The sequence below is a fragment of the Suillus paluster genome, assembly GCF_016628075.1.
Source record: "Suillus paluster strain FC165 chromosome Unknown EDB91scaffold_12, whole genome shotgun sequence".
Taxonomy (NCBI): domain Eukaryota; kingdom Fungi; phylum Basidiomycota; class Agaricomycetes; order Boletales; family Suillaceae; genus Suillus; species Suillus paluster.
The window spans coordinates 404,423-424,659 of NW_024537572.1; the positions used below are offsets into that span (position 1 = coordinate 404,423).

At 48.7% G+C, this 20,237-nt stretch overlaps 7 protein-coding genes across 7 annotated transcripts; 5 read left to right on the forward strand and 2 right to left on the reverse strand.

The window, feature by feature from the left end:
- Window positions 1–149: 149 nt before the first annotated feature.
- EDB91DRAFT_1118111 (uncharacterized protein) lies at window positions 150–1,512 on the forward strand. Its single transcript, XM_041318067.1, has 5 exons — window positions 150–396; window positions 451–480; window positions 539–555; window positions 626–1,180; window positions 1,246–1,512. The coding sequence occupies exons 1-5, from the start codon at window positions 154–156 to the stop codon at window positions 1,439–1,441; spliced, it is 1,041 nt and encodes a 346-aa protein (XP_041179889.1). The 5' UTR covers window positions 150–153; the 3' UTR covers window positions 1,442–1,512.
- Window positions 1,513–4,278: 2,766 nt separating this feature from the next.
- On the forward strand, window positions 4,279–8,957 carry EDB91DRAFT_1236079 (uncharacterized protein; the record flags this gene model as incomplete). The annotated part of the gene is made up of 12 exons (XM_041321405.1): window positions 4,279–4,517; window positions 4,582–4,776; window positions 4,874–4,961; window positions 5,013–5,166; window positions 5,219–5,448; window positions 5,501–5,658; window positions 5,709–5,887; window positions 5,938–6,828; window positions 6,883–7,641; window positions 7,694–7,822; window positions 7,881–8,087; window positions 8,140–8,957. The coding sequence occupies 12 exons, from the start codon at window positions 4,279–4,281 to the stop codon at window positions 8,955–8,957; spliced, it is 4,047 nt and encodes a 1,348-aa protein (XP_041179890.1).
- A 181-nt stretch (window positions 8,958–9,138) lies between these two features.
- On the reverse strand, window positions 9,139–10,317 carry EDB91DRAFT_106019 (40S ribosomal protein S15). The gene is made up of 7 exons (XM_041314321.1): window positions 10,184–10,317; window positions 10,002–10,121; window positions 9,941–9,949; window positions 9,693–9,887; window positions 9,540–9,635; window positions 9,472–9,487; window positions 9,139–9,410 (listed from the first exon to the last, which is right to left on the reverse strand). The coding sequence occupies exons 1-7, from the start codon at window positions 10,184–10,186 to the stop codon at window positions 9,385–9,387; spliced, it is 465 nt and encodes a 154-aa protein (XP_041179891.1). The 5' UTR covers window positions 10,187–10,317; the 3' UTR covers window positions 9,139–9,384.
- Window positions 10,318–10,323: 6 nt separating this feature from the next.
- Window positions 10,324–11,168, forward strand: EDB91DRAFT_1199087 (ribosomal protein 60S). Its single transcript, XM_041320632.1, has 6 exons — window positions 10,324–10,407; window positions 10,463–10,523; window positions 10,576–10,734; window positions 10,788–10,820; window positions 10,881–10,985; window positions 11,041–11,168. The coding sequence occupies exons 3-6, from the start codon at window positions 10,576–10,578 to the stop codon at window positions 11,080–11,082; spliced, it is 339 nt and encodes a 112-aa protein (XP_041179892.1). The 5' UTR covers window positions 10,324–10,407; window positions 10,463–10,523; the 3' UTR covers window positions 11,083–11,168.
- A 342-nt stretch (window positions 11,169–11,510) lies between these two features.
- Window positions 11,511–15,152, forward strand: EDB91DRAFT_1118123 (fungal-specific transcription factor domain-containing protein). The gene is made up of 13 exons (XM_041318068.1): window positions 11,511–11,769; window positions 11,838–12,193; window positions 12,255–12,300; window positions 12,360–12,375; window positions 12,437–12,801; window positions 12,855–13,172; window positions 13,230–13,490; window positions 13,540–13,644; window positions 13,693–13,751; window positions 13,810–13,962; window positions 14,033–14,141; window positions 14,198–14,214; window positions 14,276–15,152. The coding sequence occupies exons 2-13, from the start codon at window positions 12,008–12,010 to the stop codon at window positions 15,023–15,025; spliced, it is 2,385 nt and encodes a 794-aa protein (XP_041179893.1). The 5' UTR covers window positions 11,511–11,769; window positions 11,838–12,007; the 3' UTR covers window positions 15,026–15,152.
- Window positions 15,153–15,800, reverse strand: EDB91DRAFT_1118126 (H+-ATPase G subunit-domain-containing protein). The gene is made up of 4 exons (XM_041318069.1): window positions 15,760–15,800; window positions 15,624–15,705; window positions 15,475–15,575; window positions 15,153–15,423 (listed from the first exon to the last, which is right to left on the reverse strand). The coding sequence occupies exons 1-4, from the start codon at window positions 15,760–15,762 to the stop codon at window positions 15,235–15,237; spliced, it is 375 nt and encodes a 124-aa protein (XP_041179894.1). The 5' UTR covers window positions 15,763–15,800; the 3' UTR covers window positions 15,153–15,234.
- Window positions 15,801–20,227, forward strand: EDB91DRAFT_1118128 (Symplekin tight junction protein C terminal-domain-containing protein). The gene is made up of 15 exons (XM_041318070.1): window positions 15,801–16,115; window positions 16,175–16,289; window positions 16,350–16,518; window positions 16,584–16,711; window positions 16,766–16,951; window positions 17,003–17,534; window positions 17,594–18,006; window positions 18,059–18,105; window positions 18,222–18,372; window positions 18,425–18,525; window positions 18,572–18,899; window positions 18,952–19,231; window positions 19,284–19,518; window positions 19,577–19,686; window positions 19,743–20,227. Exons 1-15 carry the CDS (start codon window positions 15,857–15,859, stop codon window positions 20,100–20,102), a joined length of 3,414 nt encoding a protein of 1,137 aa, XP_041179895.1. The 5' UTR covers window positions 15,801–15,856; the 3' UTR covers window positions 20,103–20,227.
- Window positions 20,228–20,237: the final 10 nt, after the last annotated feature.

Below are 20,237 nucleotides of genomic sequence, written 5' to 3' on the forward strand. Positions count from 1 at the left end.
TATTCGAGGATCTCAAGAAGAAGTTGCCATATTTGTGTCAAAATTGAGCGCGACTGTAACGCCCCGGTCGGCTGGGAGCAACGTGGGGTGCTGACTAATTCTTATAAACGGTAAATTCCGGAAAATCCGATTTACCCCCTAAGGACCAAGGTTATGGGTCTTACATCTACATTGACCTCAACTCACCACCACATTCATCTTGACGAGAACATGTCTGGCACGAACAAATCTGCGGCTCTAGAAATCGTCCCCGTCCATGTGATTCATCCAGATCGGGACGATCTTTTCCGCGCTGCAGCATGTCCCACTGATTTGCTCAAAAGGAACGTCAAAACTATGGGCGTACAATGCACGCAGTGTCAAAAAAAATTGGATAAACTTTTGAAATGTTCAAAGGTACTGTTGGTTCAGCCCAAATCTGTCGCAGGTGCTCATCACTTTATTAATTAGTGTAAGGGCGTCTGGTATTGCTCAAAAGAGGTAAGATCTACGATTGAGATGAAACAGAGAGACTGACACCGTAATTTACGTCTGGTAGTGCCAAAAGAAACACTGGTGAGAGCTTTGCTTACGATTAACATGCACAAAGACCTCACACCAGACCCGGATCCGTACACCATAATAGGCCCATCCACAAACTGGGATGCCACGACGTTGAACGCTCCTCCGGAGCAATCAAACTCGTACGAATGATCACCGCAAACATAACGCTCATGATGTGTCTCCAAGCCGCTAGTGTCATCGAGTGTGCTTTGCTTGAAAACCCCCGGATCGGATTCGACATGCCTTTCATGGTCCGCGTTGACATCGCCGTTGAGCCGGTTGATATTCTTGACTTTATTAGACTATATCTCGATGGCGGGACCGTTCAGGAGAAGATACAAGGGATGGTGCAAGTCAATACCATTTCTCCATGGGTTCCGAGCGCGCACGGTCCCCTTACGCCGACGCGACTACGCTTATGGCGCGAGGCTCGAGCAGAGGGCAACGCAAAGGGTTTCTCCAAAGATCCCATTGGACTTATAGAGTTCATCAATTATACAGAGCACGGAACCACCTCTGCGTTTCGAATTCCCCCTGATCCCATTAGGCTCGTGAAGAAAGGCGAGCCTTTCATATCTTCCTCTGCTTTCACGGGCAATCAAATCGAGAAACCTTTGAACTCTGCGACGTTGCTAGAGTGGGTATTTTGTCTTCCCGTCATGAGTTTCAGCACGCGGAGCTCTTCACAATCACTCTGCATAGGTATATCAATTTGCACATCCGGGCCGACAAGCAGAATCAGTTGCTTCTAAGGACAGAGATGACAGAGCAAGACAAGGAAGTTATCCGCGCTACAGGTCGAAATGAGGAATCGCTTTCCGTCACTCTTCTCAAAGACAAGATGCGAAGAGAACACCTCTATGCTAACATAGTGAACTTGACAGCTAATCAGTCTTGAGTGCGTGCGTCTCAGAGTGTTCCACGTATTTCTGAATTTAGCACCAAGACAGACAACTTTGAAGGAAAATATTGGATATGTTCTCGTACAGGTACAAAGGTTGGATTGACTGAATTTCACGGATGTTTGTATTTCGTCGAGGGTTGTAAATGTGGATCTTGGTATTATATCATCGTTTAGTTCAAAGTGATAGCCAAAATTGAGCCTCTAGTGATTGATTCCTCTCGGAATAATTTCTCATTCTCTTACACTTGTGTTCCATGGACTATGGCATCACCCTCATCTATCAGATAAGGACCTGCAACTCGACGTCGGGAGAGGCATGGGTGGACAGCGGAGCCCACTATTTCATCTCGACTCGCTCGGATCCTCGTATGGCCTTCAGTGGTGAGCTTACTTCTCACCACCCGCGCTCTCACCCTGTTTTGCCTGCCGCTACTCGTGGCCTTGACATCAAGAGAGCCGACGATCAACTGACGCCCACTCAAGGCTGGGCATCAGATGGTTCGTACGGGCAGTCTTGTGAGGATGCATCACCCTCGCACCTCTGAGACCTTTCCAACCTTTCCTGGACCTTCGACCGTGTCGCTTCGTCACGACTCCTCTCCACGGCCTCCCTTGCCGCATAGATCCTATTCCCCCAGAGGACGTATGGAAACATCAGTAGGAGATCCATAGCATCCGGTTCGGTCGGAGTCCTCCGCGGCCGTAAATGTCTGTGCCGCCACTTCTCACCATTCTTTTTCGTTCACTGCACACCCGGTTCAGCCCACTATCACGAGTAGAAAGAGGGAGACTACCATACAATCTTCGTTCCAGGCAGATTTCATATGGTCTCTGAAGGCTCAGAGTCCTCATTAATTATACATTGCATTTGCGTATACAACCTCGAAAAGCATGTTTGGCGGCCAATCCTGAGGTGCGATACGGACCGGATGACTGTTGGGTATGATCATCGAGAGCAATGAGTTACTCGAAAATCCATAGTAGAGTCGATGTCGGCAGCAGTCATATTTGGTATCTATAAAAAGATAAATTGGGGAGACTTTAGCATGGGTATAATTTGCATGTACTGGCAAAAATGCAACTGTTTTCCCAAGAGATCTGTGGATTTCTGCGCTGACGAACGAGCCATTCCGAGTGTCATTTATGTCGATGATGTGTGCGGGATGTGGGTAATTCACCGACCACCTAGCTGTAAGATTGTCGATGTACTGATGAGTGACAATACAGAACATGACGAGCTTCATGAGGTGCTTGTACAGCGTTGATTGCGTACATCGTTACCCTTGCTGGCACCTATGAGGTGAGCTGCTTCACAGAAATCCACTCTCATGTCAGCGACGACACAAGTGCCATGATCCCTATCCGACAATTTGGTCCTAAAATCCAGCATTTGATCATAATGGCTAGAGGTGACGAGGGATCCGGAGCTGCTCCAGTCGGAAACCGTGGTATGATCAATAGGGAAGACGTGGATTTGTTGGCCATCTTGAACATGATAGTATACATCAAGGTTACCATCAGGTGGAAAGTCGATGGTTGAAGAGTTGATACTTGGGGAGTCATAGAGCAGAATTGATAGTATTTTCAGAAGAAAGAGACAACTCGCCGCAAGCACCAATAACCACAAAGCACATGAAACGAAGGAGCTTGAAGGGATGCGATGACATAGGGGTTAGATGTTGGACGGGAATACGAAAGGATTTGATTACACATCATCTAAGTTGTCTGGAGATGTTGGAAGAGACAGGTGGATATCAATGAAGGCGGGATCCATTATGGTCTTCAAACTTCAAATTTCAAGAGTAGAATGGATCATGCACGCCAAGTCAAGGACTAGATTTACACTCAGTTATACCCCTGAGTCTGAACAGCGGTCGATCACCGAGCACGAGAACTCATCTTGTCCTCATCACCACTGGAAAAAAATTATGCTCTCTCATGTGTCCATGAAGAGGATTATTTGCAAGGGAAGGGTTCGAGATAAACGAACGTAACCACCTCAAGTGTGTTCGTCAACGGCGTTATCAGATATCTCGATTTTTTAATGGCATGAGGCATAATCAATCGTTCGACTCACTTACCGACTGCATAACCTCCTCCGTCATCGCGAATGGCAATAGCATCGTTGCTTAGATTTTTGGTCTTGAATCCAATTCCCTATCGTAGGAGTTTTGATGCCCAAGTCACCTACTCAGCAGGTACTAGACTCGTGCAGAGACGCAGAGCTACCAAACTGAACCAAAAGATATTACTGTCTCGCCAGATGACGGTCCGCCGACGTGCGGTCTGGAGAAACCTCTGCCAGGTTTCTCTGCAAGACCGTTCCATATTTAAATCAACCTGTCCACAACAGCTCCTATAACTTCTCGTTATAGTTGGTGGTGACTATGGTTATTATTTTCTCCCGTAAGACCTTTAAATCGATATACAGATTTCTGTAGAATGTTTCCACTTGAAAAACGAGTCGTTCGATCCATTGTGTTAGATATCGGCTAATGATTTTAAAGTAACTTGAAGCCGGCATCGTGCACTGGTCAGCAGACGGTGAAATTTATAAATGGTGTTTGCACGACAGAGATCATCAGAAAAGGTGTGTCGTTGCTGTCACGGGCGTGACTTATTTGTCACAGTCGTGATCCTCGTTCCTTAGTAGACCTCACTGCTTTTGCACCGTTCTCCAGCTTCTGGTGATTCTAGCTTGATTTTGTTCTCATTCATCGCTGGCTGGAGCATATTACTACTATTCCGCATGAAAATCGTGCAGGATCTTTCTCAAAACTGTGCCAATTAACTGTGGGGTACTAATCATCGTAGTCAGGCCTGGGATCATTATGGCTTTTGATTCAGAAACGGCTCGTTTGCGCAAAGAGCACGACGTTTTATCTCATCTTGGTGGTTCTATTTATGCTCCACCGACAAGCCCTGCTCGACTCCCTGATCGTCCCCATTTTCCTACAAGAGCTTCCACCCTTGGCTCCACCCAGGACCTCAACCGTAATAATCTTTCCGCGAAACATGATCTCGTTCCTCATGCTTATAGTGAAGACCTGAATCATGCTCACTCGAGCAGGTATGATTCGAATGGTATCCCCGCATCTTTTCCGCCTCCATCCCCCCGCCTTTCGTTCTCGCAGCCGTCCTACTACTCCCAACGGTTCTACTCCAAATAATCTTGTTTCGTACAACGAAAAGAACGCAGAGATAAGGCGTCGAGACAGTGTAGTCTCGTATTCTTCCGGGAACTCTGCGTCCTCCAGCTCTAGTTCCCCAAACAAGGCTGGTCCTATGACGTCCACGTCTTCTGCGACATCTACAAATATTTCATCATCGTGAGTTCGCCATTCCCTACTTAGATCTCTACGCTCTTCCAATAGTTTCTTAGTATTCTGTGCTTTCGATCCCTTATCTGACACCTATTCACCGTAGACCTTGCTCGGCGTGTGGAAACACAATGCAAGGGGCTTTCGTTCGCGCGTTAGGCACCGTATACCACTTGGATTGCTTCAAATGCTTGGTATGAATATCCTGACCTTTCATCTAGCCAGTCCCGCTTATAATTCGTCAGGACTGTGGCGATGTCGTTGCGTCAAAGTTCTTTCCCATTGATGGGCCTGATGGCAAACAACATCCTCTCTGTGAACGGGATTACTTCCGTCGTCTGAACCTTATATGCGCCAAGTGTGGACTTGCTCTCCGAGGCAGCTATATTACGGCATGCAGTTAGTAGTTTTAGTCCTCGTTCCTTTCTTGCTAATTAATATCCATCTGCAGACAAGAAGTATCACGTGGAACACTTCACTTGCTCCCTATGCCCGACGCTTTTTGGCCCCCAGGACTCCTACTACGAGCACGATGGGGATGTCTATTGCCACTTCCACTATTCGACACGTTTTGCTACAAAATGCGCAGGTTGCAGCAGCGCCATCCTGAAGCAATTCGTTGAGATAAATCGCAACATGAGGGACGAGTGCTGGCATCCCGAATGCTACATGATCAATAAGGTCCTCTTTCTAGGAGGTCGCGGTTTATATTAATTCTAACTCAGCCTTGCAGTTTTGGAACGTCAAAGTAGTTTCACGGAGATCGAGTGTGTTGATTAGTGATGGGTCGGAATTGGAGCCATCCTACATTGAGGAAGAGAAGCGAGAAACTCCCACTTCATTGAAGGACAAACAGATCAAGATGGAGCAGCTGGTCTATCGCATCTGGACGTGAGTGATTCCCACGTGGCATGAAACCCAGCTGAACATGTCCATTACAGGGTTCTCTCGGCGTTCGAGGAATCAAGCGCTGCTTGTATATCTGATATGTTGCGACAGGTTAGCAACGGGCAATATCTTGATGCCATCAGGATGGCCGAGAAATTTATTCTACATGTGGAAGTCTTATTCGGTACCATCGATGACCTCGAGTATCATTCCGCTAGGCTTAACTTAAAAGGTGCGTGTATGTCTCGTGTTTCGTGGCGGTATCGCTTACATTGTTTCAAGGAATGTCTCATGTCCGCGAAGCCCGCATGCTTTGTCGAAAAACGGTCGATCTGTTCACGCTTCTTTCGCGAACCCAGGAAACTGGGTCACGGAGAATGGGGATGACCCAAGAACTTCTTGCGCTTGTGACCGGAATAGCCCATTACCTCAAGATCCTCATTCGAATAGCATTAACTGGCGCCCTGAAACTGGAGAGGGAACAGAGCGTCCGGGAGGCTATGTCTTCATTCCTCGATAAGCTACATTTACTTGCGGTGCAAGGTGGCGACCCAACAGCTCGGCGTACCATCAAAGGTGGAAGTGGTGAGGTTATGGGGCAAGGCAGAGGAGCAAACCTTGGCACACAGGGCGTTACTTACGGCTTCAGGAGCTTGGCACCAGAAAATGCAGGAGAATCACCATTCTCAGCAAACTCGTCATCTCGGTTGACGGTCAGTAATCCGCCTTCAGACCGGTGCGTCAAGTGTACGCAAGCAGTGGAAGAAGACTGTGTTCGGTTGGGGACTTATCAGCGTTGGCACTCCCAATGTCTGCAGTGCGCCAGGTGTGACAAGGTAGCTGCTGCTCCGGTACCCAAAGACCCGACGCCACCAAGGTCTGCAGAAGATAAGGAAAAGGAAAAGAGCGAAAAGGACCCATCGAAGCCCTCCTCTGTTCGAAGACCACCGGCAAATGTCGGCATCTTTATGTACGAGATTGATTCGGTCAAGGAGACGCCCTCATATGGTGAAGTGCCTTCCGTTACCCTGTGTACCGAGCACGCGCATGCAGGGTGTCAAGATGGATTCCAGGCTGTCTCTCGGCTGGAGCAATATGCATTCCTGCTCAACATTGCACTGCGTAGGTTGTACCTGGTTTTAAAGCAACAAGGCGTGGTTCCTATGTCACCAGGTATGTTCCCATCTCTCTTACTCTGTATTCTGCATCGTAAGCAAGTGTTGTCAGTTGCTTCCACGATGCCAAGCGTCAACCCCAAGTCAGGGGACCAAGATCCCTATCGCAACTCGGGCGATATTATGCGAATGAAATCTGTACATCTGGATCGAAAGCTGTCTGCTACAGCGCGGCTACCTAAGCGATCGACGATCGTCGAGAGTCCATCAGGCAAAACGGTCCAACCCTCAGAGCCATTGCATGCGCAGCGATCGCAACCAGATATCAAAACGCCGCAACCTCAGAGGGCACCTCCACCAGGGACACTGATTCCAGGGCGTCAGCCCTCCCAGCCTGGCACATCGGGAATGCCATCACAACCTCCTTCGCGAGCGCAAATTCGCACTCCCGGTGCGCTGGATACAAGCTATCAGGGGCAAGTAGTTCGTACTAATATCGGGCGGAGCAACACAGAGGTGAAAATCGTGGACGAGTCAGCGCCCAACTCTCCAGCAGGCGGCCCAGACGAAGCCCCGTTACATCCTCCTGATGACGGCATCACGTTAGCTGATATACCTCAGCTGATGGAAGCCGCGCAAGCTCGTGAACAACAGCGGTCATTGCCACGCCAGAGCACGGTACCACATGTCGCCGAGTTGAGCGCGCTCGAACTTACTATTGTCAAATACTCTGCCGTCCTCGCCCTTCAGCGTTCGTCGCTCCGGGACCAGCTCGAACTGGATGAGTTGCTCGAACTGGTAGAGACGAAAAAGGGAGGGTTCTGGAAACAGCTGTTCAAGGCGGGAGACAAGAAGAACGTCAAGAAGAAGGGTGAGTTCTCCACAATTCCGAAGCATTTGGTTTTCCTCATCGATGATTTCAGGCGTCTTCAATGTTCCACTTGAGCTCTTAGTTGAGAAAGAAGGTTCAGATTCCCTGTTGGGAGCAAGCCGTGCAACCTTGAGGGTGCCAAGCTTTATTGATGATGTCGTCTCAGCCATGAGGCAGATGGGTGTGTTGTTTACGGTAATCCCGGTTGCCCACTGTGCTGATGTCCTGTCTTTCTGCAGATATGTCTGTGGAGGGAATCTTCCGGAAGAATGGTAACATCAGGCGGCTGAAGGATCTCACGGAGGCTATCGACCACGACTTGTCATCGGTGGATCTCACACAGGACAATCCCGTCCAATTAGCTGCCCTCTTGAAGAAGTTCCTTCGAGAACTGCCAGAGCCACTGATGACGTTTAAATTACACCGGTTGTTGATTGCGTCGCAGTGTCTGTCTCCACTTACTTTCAAATGATTCGCAATCTCACATTCCCTTTTCAGCCCTTTCTACGGAAGCGGAGCGGAGACGTTGCCTCCATCTAGTTTCGTTGCTTCTTCCCAAGAGCCATCGTGACACCATGGAGGTGCTATTTGTGTTTCTCAAATGGGTGGCGTCATTCGCCCACATGGACGAATCCACTGGCAGTAAGATGGACCTATTAAATCTGGCAACCGTCATCTGTCCCAGCATTTTATACTCACGCGGGCGTGATGCCGTTCGAGACGAGAGCTTTGGGGCTATTCGGGTAGTAACCTCATTACTCGAGAACCAGGACGAGTTTTATTTGGTTCCCGAAGAATTCCTGCCTATCCTCCATGATCAGGAATATTTCTCAAACAGCATGGAGCTACCAAGCAAAGACTTCATGAAGAAATGTGACACGTACATGCGCCTTAAAGCAAGCGGGCGTCCAACGTTGGCATCATTAGGTTCGCCGAATCCTACCAGCTCACCCCGCGTCTCGCCACCTGGAGATCGACCACAATTGACGTCGATTCCGAGCGAACCTTATACACGGAATGGTCGACAACAGTCGCCACATCCACATCCAGGAGCTATTCATTCGCCCATGTCATATCCTGCTTCTACGCATCCAACTTCCCTTTCGCAAGGTGTGGCTATGATTCAGGGCCAGCAACCATCTCGCTATCCCCAGCCGATCGAGACAGGTTGGCCCACTGCTCAACGACCCGTCACTGGTACCATATCCTCAGCACCTCCTCGACCATCATCCTACGTGCATCCGCGAAGTAGCGGCGAGCACCTCCATTCATCATCACCAAACGGCATTCCTGCTACTTCAGCTCCCCGACGATGACCCCGTTGGACTCTAGATACTGTCATCATAACGGCGACTCACTTCCACTCTTTTGCCTTGCTGTTCCTCGCAGCTGCTCTGACGCTCATTTGCCCCAAGCATCTTCTGATTTTTCGCATTATCTGTAGTTTACCGTACGGTTTCACTTATCAGTATGACATGGACGAATACCTTCGCAGTATACTCATTATACCCGTGCATTCGAATGTACGCAATTTTGAATTTAACCAAACTGAAACGCTATCTTGTACAATTTTTCTGGGGGTCGATGCTGCTGGACTGAATCCAGATGTCATGAGATTGCCGTTGCCTCCGACAATGACAGAAGTGAGAGCGATATGTGTTTCGTATGGCATGAGCATACGCATATATTTTGAAGTAGTAAAGCGGATGGAGGGACATGCAGAAGATATAAGAACCCAGTGCCTTACTTCAGAGGAATGAAACGAGATGCTGTGAGAGGGGAATTTGAGGATCAAGTTCGATTTCCCAAATAGATTCCATGAAAACTTACAGTGCGTGGCACCGATCTGTGCAGCCGATATTGAGTCAACATCCAAGATATAAGAACAAGACACTCACACCAGGGCGACCGTGCTTGACGGGCCGGTACGAGCACGAGAACTCAGCGAGGTAGTGGCCTGTCATCTCAGGCTTGATCTCGACAGTGTTGAATACCTTTAGTGGCATGCTCAGTTGTACGTCCGTCCCAAGGAATGTTGGGATAATACAAACCTTGCCGTTGTAGATACCAACGACGCTGCCAATCATCTCGGGAACGATAATCATGTTACGGAGGTGGGTCTTGACGACTGCGGGCTTTTCATTCGGGGGAGCTTCCTTCTTGGCCTTGCGCAGTTTCTTAATCAAACCCATTGGGCGGCGCTTGAGGCCGCGACCGAACCGACGACGGGCACGGGCATGAACAAGCTATTGTGATGTGGATCAGGTTGAGGAAAGGTAACTGAAAGCGAGATGCATACCTCAACGAACTAAATATTGATCATTTAGCATAGTTTAAGAGTATCCGTGATAGAGACTCACATCCTCATTGCTCATGTCAAGGAGCTTGTCAAGGTCAACACCGCGGTAGGAGAACGTGCGGAAGGTTCTCTTCTTCTTGAGCTCAGCAGCGACCGTAGGGTCAGTGATTGATGAATCCGCCTGTCATTCGAACAAATCAGCGATCGTTGGACTCAGTACTCCAGAAGGACCAGATGGCGCACCATGTTGTGTCGTGAATTAGTCTTGCGGTTGTCGTGTATAACAGCGAGCAAGGATTTCGGCAATCCTGAGGCGGAGTCGGAAAGGAATCAAATATGGAAATTGTGGCTGATGGTGGTCACGTGGTACTGTATAGTACCATCCCGAAGTTTGGCAGAAAGGTAGGGGGAACATCATCATCAACGTCGTCGGATAGAATCTACAGGTCTTCCCTTGAGGATTAAAGGTATGATCTGTGTTTCTGCACGGTTCTTGAACCGAATGTTGAATGGACCTTTTAGTGATTTGTGGCTGCCCGCATCCTTGTCTTATACATATCTTTGTGACTAACAATCGTCTAAAGTATGTCAAATCTCCACGCCTTGAAAACACGCTAACTGTATGACGTTCACAGATGCGTCATATCGCTGCTTACCTTCTCCTCCAAATCGGTGGCAATGCCTCCCCTTCTGCTAGTGATGTCACGAAGGTGTTGGCCGCTGTCGGCATAGAGTCCGACGAGGACAGGCTTGAAAAACTCATCTCCGAGCTCGAGGGCAAGGACATCAATGCTGTAAGATTTTTTCCCGGTCATAATTTACCCGTGCCTCACGTGTTCATCTATAGTTGATTGCTGAGGGTTCTGCTAAGCTTTCATCGGTAAGTCTCGGTCAAGAAAAACAAGAGTAGCGGGAGCTGATCGACTATTATCGTCCTTAGGTTCCTTCTGGTGGCGCTGTCTCTGCTGCAGCTCCCGCAGCAGGTGGTGCCGCACCTGCCGCTGCTGCTGAGGAAGAGAAGAAGGAAGAAAAGAAGGAGGAGAAGGTCAGTCCCATTATTGACCATACCTCCGAGCGCAAATTAAACCTTCGAATTGCAGGAGGAATCCGACGACGACATGGGTTTCGGTCTCTTCGACTAATTACGTTAAGATATGTTGTTCTTGTACACGCGAGCAGATACTCCGTAATAATGAGCAGTTTCCTCCCATGGACCAATGAGCGCAAATGTTCGAACGTTCGAATCAGAACAGTGAGATCTGGCACGATAATAGGTCAACCCAAAGAATGTAGGAGAATTTATAGTGGGCGCTGCATGGCCGCCGGACGGAATTTGTATCATGAATTTATGATTGTTTTGGGGTGATATCCGGCGGCATGAAATGAGGCACACGTGTACCTAAATGAGTTATGCGGTAACGAAAATGGAAAGCCGCCGAGAGGTGCCGTTCGGCTTATCAGGGTGCTATTAGATCAATGAGTGGGCCCCGGCCATGAGCTAAGTCCATAATTCTGATTAGAATTATGAAACATAACGGGGAGCGGGTGTTGACTGCGTATACTAGGCTAGGGCTAATCGAAATCTTGTATGTACGGATGCCGCAGGGATCGGTAATAGTAGGGGAAACCAAGCCGGCGGCGCCAAGGAAGTGGGAAAAGCCGGACGCGGCCGGCGGGTTGACTTGATTTGTTAGAAATGATCGGTTTTATTGCAAGGCTTCCTCGAACTGCCGTGAGTGTCTAAAGTACTACTTGGACTTGTGTGTGTGTGCCATTCCACGGGTTTACTTACAACTCTCTCTTTCTCACTAACCCATTATCTACTAAAGGTCAGTTATCCTTTTAATTTTCTTTTCTTAATGTCATTTACTACAACTACTGGGTCATGTATCGATAGGTTTAACCCTTAAGTTCAAGTCAGTTTACTCCTCGCGTCTTTCCCCTTAGACGCCTACTCCTTCCTTCGTTCCAAACAAACCAGGTCTCGTCCTTGGGAGTTCTTCTACCAGTCCTCGTATATGCTCCTTCGTCGCCTGGCTTAATCAGTCCCATATTATTCGCCTTTTAATGGATCACTTCGCTCGCTCTCGAGACCCTCTTCAGCAACCACAGATGCAGGCAATCACTTTCGCTCCCCCAAACCAACCCCCTCCAGATGGTTCCCGCTTCCTCATAGACCCTTCCCAGGATTCAGATAGGTCAGACACTAATATCGCGTTCATGAAGGGTCCAAAGCGTAAACGACTAGCAAAGGTATGTACTCTCCAACTCATTCAGACTCGGTAGGACGCGTGCCAAGTATCTTACCATATAGGCGTGCGATGCCTGCCACAAAAGCAAAAGGCGATGTGACGGAACAGGTACGTTATCTTCCATAACAGCCCCCATGCTATGCCAATCCTGACCTCCTGCTTTCTAGCTCCTTGCAGTAACTGGTACGTCATCTAAAAATCGTTTGGATGTTTCCGAATATGTCGTCTCATGCAAATTTTCTAGTTACTTCGCCTCAAAGAAATGCACGTACACAGATGCTTCGGGTAGACCTGTGCCGGCACCTAGGCCGCGCAAAGGAGATAACCCTGACCCACCAGCCGACGCTCGTCAGGGTTCCTTCGCAACATTCCCGGACAGCGCTCAGGGTAGTCAACCATCCTTCATTGTCCCAGGACTACAGCAAGAGGAGGCACTTGCGTCCCAAGTCGATCCTGATGAAGATATTTCGCGCAAGCGGTTCAGACCAGACTCTGGCCAGACGGCGTCTCCCATTGAGACGCCTTTGAGAGGCTTGGTTCCAGCATCCTTACCAACCTCTGAGCGCTCTTTGGAGCGAGACCCGTCACTCACAAGAGAGCTTGTGCACCGTAAGTCCCCCGCACAGTGGCCGACCGCTGACACTGACTGATAGCCGGTCCAGTGTTCTTCGCACACCGGCAACCGCAGCGTATGATTATCCATGAGCCTTCATTCCATCATGCTCTTTCTCATAGACTCGTCCCCCCTCATCTTCTTCTTTCAATTTGTGCTGTCGCGGCACCGCTCTCGCAGCGTTCTTGTTTTAAGGAGGGGGGTTCAAGATTTGCTGGAAAGGAGTTCTTCCAGGGCGCAATGGCGCTTATGTTTGATAAAGACCAAAACTTGATTTGTGAGAAGAATCTTGCAACCGCGCAGGCTTTATGTCTCTTGCAGTTGCATGATCGGATGGCTAATTCATCCTGGAGAGGACGATATCATGGTATACAAATTGCCATTTCCAGGGTTGTCGGTGCTTATGCTACTATTCCTTTTGCAGTGTACGCACTCGAGGTTATCGAGCAGCTGGGCGTTTATCAGGCTGATAACCCCATCTTGACACCTGCTCCCTCGCTGGAGTTTATTGATGCGTCCATCGAGCGAGAATGCGCTCGTCGTGTTTTCTGGCTTATATATATATCTGATGCTCAAGGGTCTGTTTTATACCGACGTCCTATCTTAGCACAGGAATCGCAATTGAAATTGCGTCTCCCTGTGGATGAGACGACTTTCCTGTTTACTGTACATGACGCTGTCCCAGGTTAGTCGTCGAGTCGTCGTTTCAGCATTGAGCTCATTGGTTCGTCAAGAATTTCTGGATAAACCCAGTCTTTCGTCAAGGTCCGAGACCGGGCAGCTAATTCGCGTCCTCTCTATACACGAGAAGATAGAGAAGACCATGGATGACTTCAACAGTGAGTTAGTCGCTTCGCGGGAGTTCATATGTTCTCATTCGTGCTCAGACCGCGAGTCGGGCATACATCCTGTCAACACTCTTTTGGATCTCGAGGCCAAACTCAACGTAAGGATAATATCAAAGTTCATACAGATTTGATTTAGGATATTGATCGCTTCCAAAGGCGTGGGACGAATCGCTTCCTGACTCACTCCGTTTCACCGACGAGAATCTTGCCATTCAAATGACGTTGTTTGCCACGAATTCCAACATGGGAGCATGGAGCTTCTGTTGTTTGCACATCGTCCAATGCTCGTGTGTTTTCGGACTGAACCAGGTGGGTTACCTTGATTTTGACTTGAACTGTCCGCTTACAAGACGGCTGGATATGGCGGTGTGATACATAGGCCAGGCAACGTTGTCGTACGGCCATGCCCGGAGGTCCACTGTGGGCGCGCGAGCGGCTGAACAAGATTCTAGTTGCTTTAGGTGACAGAGCGGGAAAAAGTATTCTCCGTAAGTATCGTTAGGTGACTGCTTCGTTGTGTTTCACTAATGGTACATATCTATAGTGGGAATGGCACTCTGGGTATGGTTTCTGAACTTCCTGATTCACGTCATATTGATCGTCTTCTTATCGGATCAAACAGCCTTTGTTCAAATATTGTACTGGGGATGACCCTAGACTTTTGGAATTGTCGAGTCAGTTTGAAGAGGTTTACGGCGTTCGTATCCAAGACCTAGCTCCACCGGCACCTGACTACACCAAGGAACTGCAACCTCCGCCGCCTGCGCAAGGTCGCATACATCCAGCAGCTTCGAGCTCCGGAGAATCTCGTTGCTCTACACCAGTCCTTCGAAACTCACTCGAGGCAACAGCACCCCAGATAGTCCCACCTCCGGTATATGCACCGCCGGGGCGCACATCCGTTGATGCCCGGTTTTTCGGTCAGCCTTCTTTTGCTGACGTTCGAGCGCATGGACATCCGCCTCTTCCACTACAACCTGATGCTAGAGAGAAGAGAAGCGTTGCACATGATGTCAATATCGATCCTGCCTTGCAGATGCCATCAAATCCCAGGGTTCATATGAATACGGAGCCAGTTCCTGTCGTACCCCCAGCACTATCATTACCCTCACTGAAGTCGAGCGGTCTTTTGGATTGGCAACGAGCCAATGAAGGCCATCCATCACCTGCGTCAGCTAGCTGGCAGGCACCGGGACAGCATTTTATAGCCCCTAGCCAGGGCCCACGAGACGCAACTCGATCACCATTTCTTTCAGCCTCACATATAGATTACTCTACCTCGACTCGTCCCGCAGTTGCCACGTCTTCAACTAGTATGCCTGTCGGCTTACCGTGGCTAGCCAGCGAGTCGACAGTTTCTAGGACAAGCTAGCATCACTTTGTTGCCTAGGTTCAAGAGTGTTTGTTTCCATTCATTATCATCGCCTGCTTTGTATTTGTTCCGCAACCGCACACTTGTCGTTCCTTGATATTTATTCGGTAATTCGTACGAACCTTTAATTATCAGATCGAGGGGTATTATTGCTCATTGAAGCACCCAGTGTATTACTGTACAAGTCAAGTCCATAGCAATGAAGTTGATCATTGTGATTCTGCGCCACCAGCCCTCTTGAGGTTCCGATGCAGCTCGGGCTTGATCAATAGGACGCGGTCTAGTAGTTTCTTCACAACCACATCTTTGTGTGCTTCATAAGCATCTGTGATGGCCTGTAACTTTATATTTGTCTCCTTGTCTACTGCAGCCTGTGCATTGGAGGTGACTCCTGCGTGCTGCTCGCTATGTTAGGTTGTGCGTGAGTGAAGAGAGAGTGAATGTCATACCGATGCTTCAAACGACTTGAATTCGGCGTCTTTAGCCTGTCTGTATTCTTCTATTTCTCTGCTTGCTTCTGAGCGTGCGTCCTTTAATCTCTGAAGGCGGTCTGGTGAAACAGTCAGCCATATTATGAAGTAAACTGAATGTCACTAACATTGACGTGACTGCTGCACAATCTTGGCAGCTTCTTTCTCTGCTTCAAGAAGCGTTTGTATTCCCTGCGAATGTTGAGCTGCCTATGATATTTCATGAGATTCTACTGTCATAAGCTGGTTCGTCGCCGTACTTACCATGATTGCGGTAAGTAGAGGAGTTGAATTAGAACTCCGACAGGATATTGTTTTCAGACTGTAGCATCAGCTTTAACGTTGCAAAACACCTTGCAGGATGGCAGGAAATCCGGTTGACCCGCTGCAGACACTTTCTGCAGCGTTAGCAGTACCGGCAGACTCGAAAGAACAAGCAGATATACTTGCTACTTTACGTGAATCTCTTGAAGCGCACCCAAATCCCATACCCATCCTCTGTACAACACTCATCAAAACTGTGTCGAGTGCCGGTGATTCTCTCCTCAAGAGATGGGTTCTTGATCTCCTCCATTTTGCTATCTCTCGCTCTAATCTGTCTACCGAAGTTCGCACACAACGTTAGTTCAATCTTTGAGTATCGCCAGCGTCTAAGTCTGTTGATGTCATTACTTCTTAGTCGCGTCTCAGTCCGTCGATACGCTGGTCACGCTCCTGCATGACTCAAATACGCGTACTGTGAAGGTGTCTATTCAGTGTTTGACAAGTGTCTACCCGCTTCTTTTCCGTTCATTGTGAGCACGTTATCATCTTTTGTCGGATTCGACCAAGTCTAATACCCCCTCGTGTGACAGGTGTACAAACCGTACCCTACGCCAGCAATGGGACGTCCTCTCGCAGTGCAAGGCGCGCATCCTAGAATTCATATGGTCGCCAAACGCCAGCAGTGGCGTGAAGCTCTCTGCCATTAAGTTCATGCAGCGTGTCATCATTGTCCAGACGCGGGGTATATCGGACCCTAGGGTACTCTTCCATGAGTCTCTCCTTCATACGCACGCTCACTGTACTATATCCTCTGTAATTTACAGCTTCAGAACAAAAACGATCCCAACATTGCAAACGTTCCTGCGGATCACCCCTTCATTCCAGGTCCTGCGTTAGAAGCCGAAGGCATGAAACTTCTTGAGAGCGTGATTACTATGCTGTATACCAGCCAGTGAGTATCTTCATGCATTATCTGTAAGAGCGCGTATCTGATACTTCTTATAAGGAACCCTGAGCTTCTGAGCGCGATACTTCACTCTTGGAGCAATTTAGTCAAGCAAAGGCCCGCCCTGGTACATCTAGTTGTATCCTCACTCTCGTCTTGGACTCCTGCCGCACTGTCCGGACTTCCAGCATCGTCTATCAAAAGCGTTGAAAAAGCTGTCCGTATATTGCTCATCCATATTTCGAGGTAAGTGATCTTGTGATGATGTTGTGCCAGGCATACTGAGGTTGTATGTAGGGGACCCCATGGCTCTTCATTTGGAGCTCAAATCAACGAGGCGCTCTCCCAACAAGCTGCTCGCATGGAACGGGCCTCCGCAGAGGAAAAGGCGCGCAAGGCTGCCGTCGCTGCGTCTGCAACAGAGGCTACCAGGAAACGACCTTCTTCTACACCAGCAGAGCAACCATCTGATGCTAAACGTATGAGAGTCGACGCTGACATTCCCGGAAATGCGTCCGCTGCATTCCTAGCTAGCTTTGACTTCACCACACTTCCAATATCTCTTATAACAGATCTTATTGTCGCCAATCTGCAGGCATTTACAGAGCCAGCCCTGCTTGAGTTAGTACAAGCTTACAGACAGAGCAGAGGGCTGGCTCCTGGCCTTCCTGCACCCAGAACTCCGCAGCCCCCTCAACCTACGCCGGAACCAACTCCTGCCCCTGGGCTTTCTACAGAACCTCCTGTAAAGGATGAACCTGTGGATCCACTTCAAATGGATATCGACGAGGAGGAAATGGAATATGAGCCTGATAGACTCAACATGGAGGTTCGTGCATTCTAAGTATTTACTGACTTGTGCTCACTGTAATTAATGTTACGCCGTAGCTTTCGGGCGATGAAACTATAGCGGAGGAAGAGACAATTCCAGCGGATCTCCCAGAAGCCCTCACCCTTGACCTTCTCGATTCCAAGATACTCGAACCAAAAGAATTGACCGACGTTGAGCGAAACGCTTTGATCCGTGGATCCGTCGCCCGAATATGGGACGGAACAGAAGAACTCAAGGCTGATTCAATTGTACCGTCACAATGGCCTGGCGCTTCTCCTACCGATATGTGGATGATGCTTATTGTTCGGATGATCACACGAGTAGCTCATCTTGATGGTGATCAACCGCCCGAAGATGGAGGAGACGAGCCGAAAGTTCCACAGGAGAAAACCGCATTGGACTTCTATTCGCGACAAGATAATTTACGACAAACATTATGCGACTACATAATGGCTGATTTTCCCTCACGGTATGTTCTCGACATTGCATCAATCACTAGTTTGTTTCTGATGGCAATGAAGACTTCGTCTCGTCACAACGTGGATGAATGAAGAATGGTACAATGATCGTATCAGAATGGCAGATGATCCCTGATTGGGTGCGTGCTATGTCTTTACTCTTTCTGGTATGGTTTGGTCAATGGCAAGCGTTAGCGACCAAACTACGAATCCTGGCTCAATCAAGTTGTTTCCACGTATCAGACCGTCTTGGAAGGCAAGCCTGAGGGTAAGCCTGACGGCAAGGATAAAGCTTTCGCACGTTTTCTACTAGATTTACCCTCCGTGCCTCCCGACGTCCTGGGTCTGTTACGTGATCTATCTGTTGACCCTGACAAGTACGTTCGTCTGTGTTTTTTTTTGACATGACGGGGACCGAGCAATCAACAGGATGCATGTCGGGTTCACCAGTCTTCGGGAGTTTGTTTTAGAGCGGCCATCCCTTCGAGTCGAAGCCCTTCAGGTCCTTCTGGAATTGACTACTCATCCAGGTATGTCAAACATCCCTTGTCAGATGCTGATGTAAATCTCTTGCAGATCCTGTGACCAGGCGCGCGGCCATCAATACCGTGCGACGATGGGTTCCCGGCATTGAACCCATGGATAGTATGATACGTGACTTTGCTCTTCAAATATTGCGCCGCTTACAAAAGCGACCATCAAAAGAGGAGGTACCAAAAGTCACCGATGAACATGCCGGCCCAGGCGATGAAAATATGGAAGATGGCCAACTTCCCTCCGAGGACCTTATGCAAACGCCGTATCTAACGGAAGAACTAGAGTTACCAGCCCAGAAGGCTCACGTACTACAACACGTTGAACTCCTATTCGCTCTATCCGTCAAGATTCCAGAGTTCTTGGATGAGTACGTCGATCCTGATAATTATAATTATGCTTCGTGTTTCAAACCTTTTCAGGATCTTCACGGCGTATGGCCAAATGGAGTTATCCGTTCAAGAAGCGGTTCAAGACTTGATCACTGCTCTTATCAAATCTTTAGGTTCAAGCAATGGCAAACTATTAACCCTCATGCGCACATGCCCCCCGGGGAGTGAATCTCTTGCGCTGCGTGTTTTGACGATCTTTACAGAGCACGGGAGACCGAGCGCGCAGCTTGTAGCATTAGTGAAAGGTCTTATTAGTGACCGCGATCTGGATGCTCGCTTCCTTATTCCAATCATCGCAGAGATGGACAAGGTATGTCCTCGAGGAAGACTAACGTGTCCTTGCTAAATATAGTTATTCACAGCCGGACATACTAAAGTATCTGCCCCGAATTGTCTCCATTCTGAACGGTCAGCAAGAGCCCAAAAACCTGGTTCGGTCTGTATTCAGCTCCGTTGTCACTACACCTCCGCAAACTTTCGGGACTGTGTCATCAAATTTGCCTCGTGTGAGGCAAAGTGAGCTTCTAACGCCGGCTGAGTTGATGGTGTTACTCCACGAGGCTGAGAAGGAGATCGGTCTCAAGAGCGCGATCGAAGGTGACAGTTATGCCATCCTCGCCGGCCGCCCACTGACTATCCCACTATTACCGCGCAGCAATTGGTGTTTGCTTCTCAATGACTGATGTCTTCCGCTCGGAGATTCTTGCTGTGGTAATGCAACAGATTGTAGATGAACCGGTTCTCCCCGTTCTTTTCCTTCGCACTGTGAGTCGATTTTGCTATTCGCACTTGCAGTTATTCAGGGTAATACGGTCAAATAGGTCATCCAGGCCGTCACGACGTATAGAACGTTGGTTGGCTTCGTGTCCACCACCTTGCTGTCGCGCCTGATCACCAAAAAAATATGGCAAAATCCTCACCTATGGGAAGGGTTTATACGATGTGCCAAGGTTATTGCACCGGCGAGCTTTGGCGCATTGTTGCAACTGCCAAAGGAGCAGCTGCGCGAACTTGTTGATAAGCAACCGAGCCTGAAGTCTGGCTTGCGAGAGTATGTCACCAAAAGGGCCGGAAACAAGGCACGAGTGGCTGGTTTCTTGGATATTTTTGGTGAGGACGATGATGCATCTCCTGTTGCGCCAGTGACGCCAGATGTAATCATGGCCTCAACTCCTGTGTAGAATTTTGAGCGCCTGAATATTCTTAAGTATTCTACTATTTCATTGGTGTAATTGTTGCGGACATAAAGTGTCTTATCCCCGTGTATATTCGGACAGACGGAGTAATTTCAATCCCTTGTCCCGGAGGTTATCTTC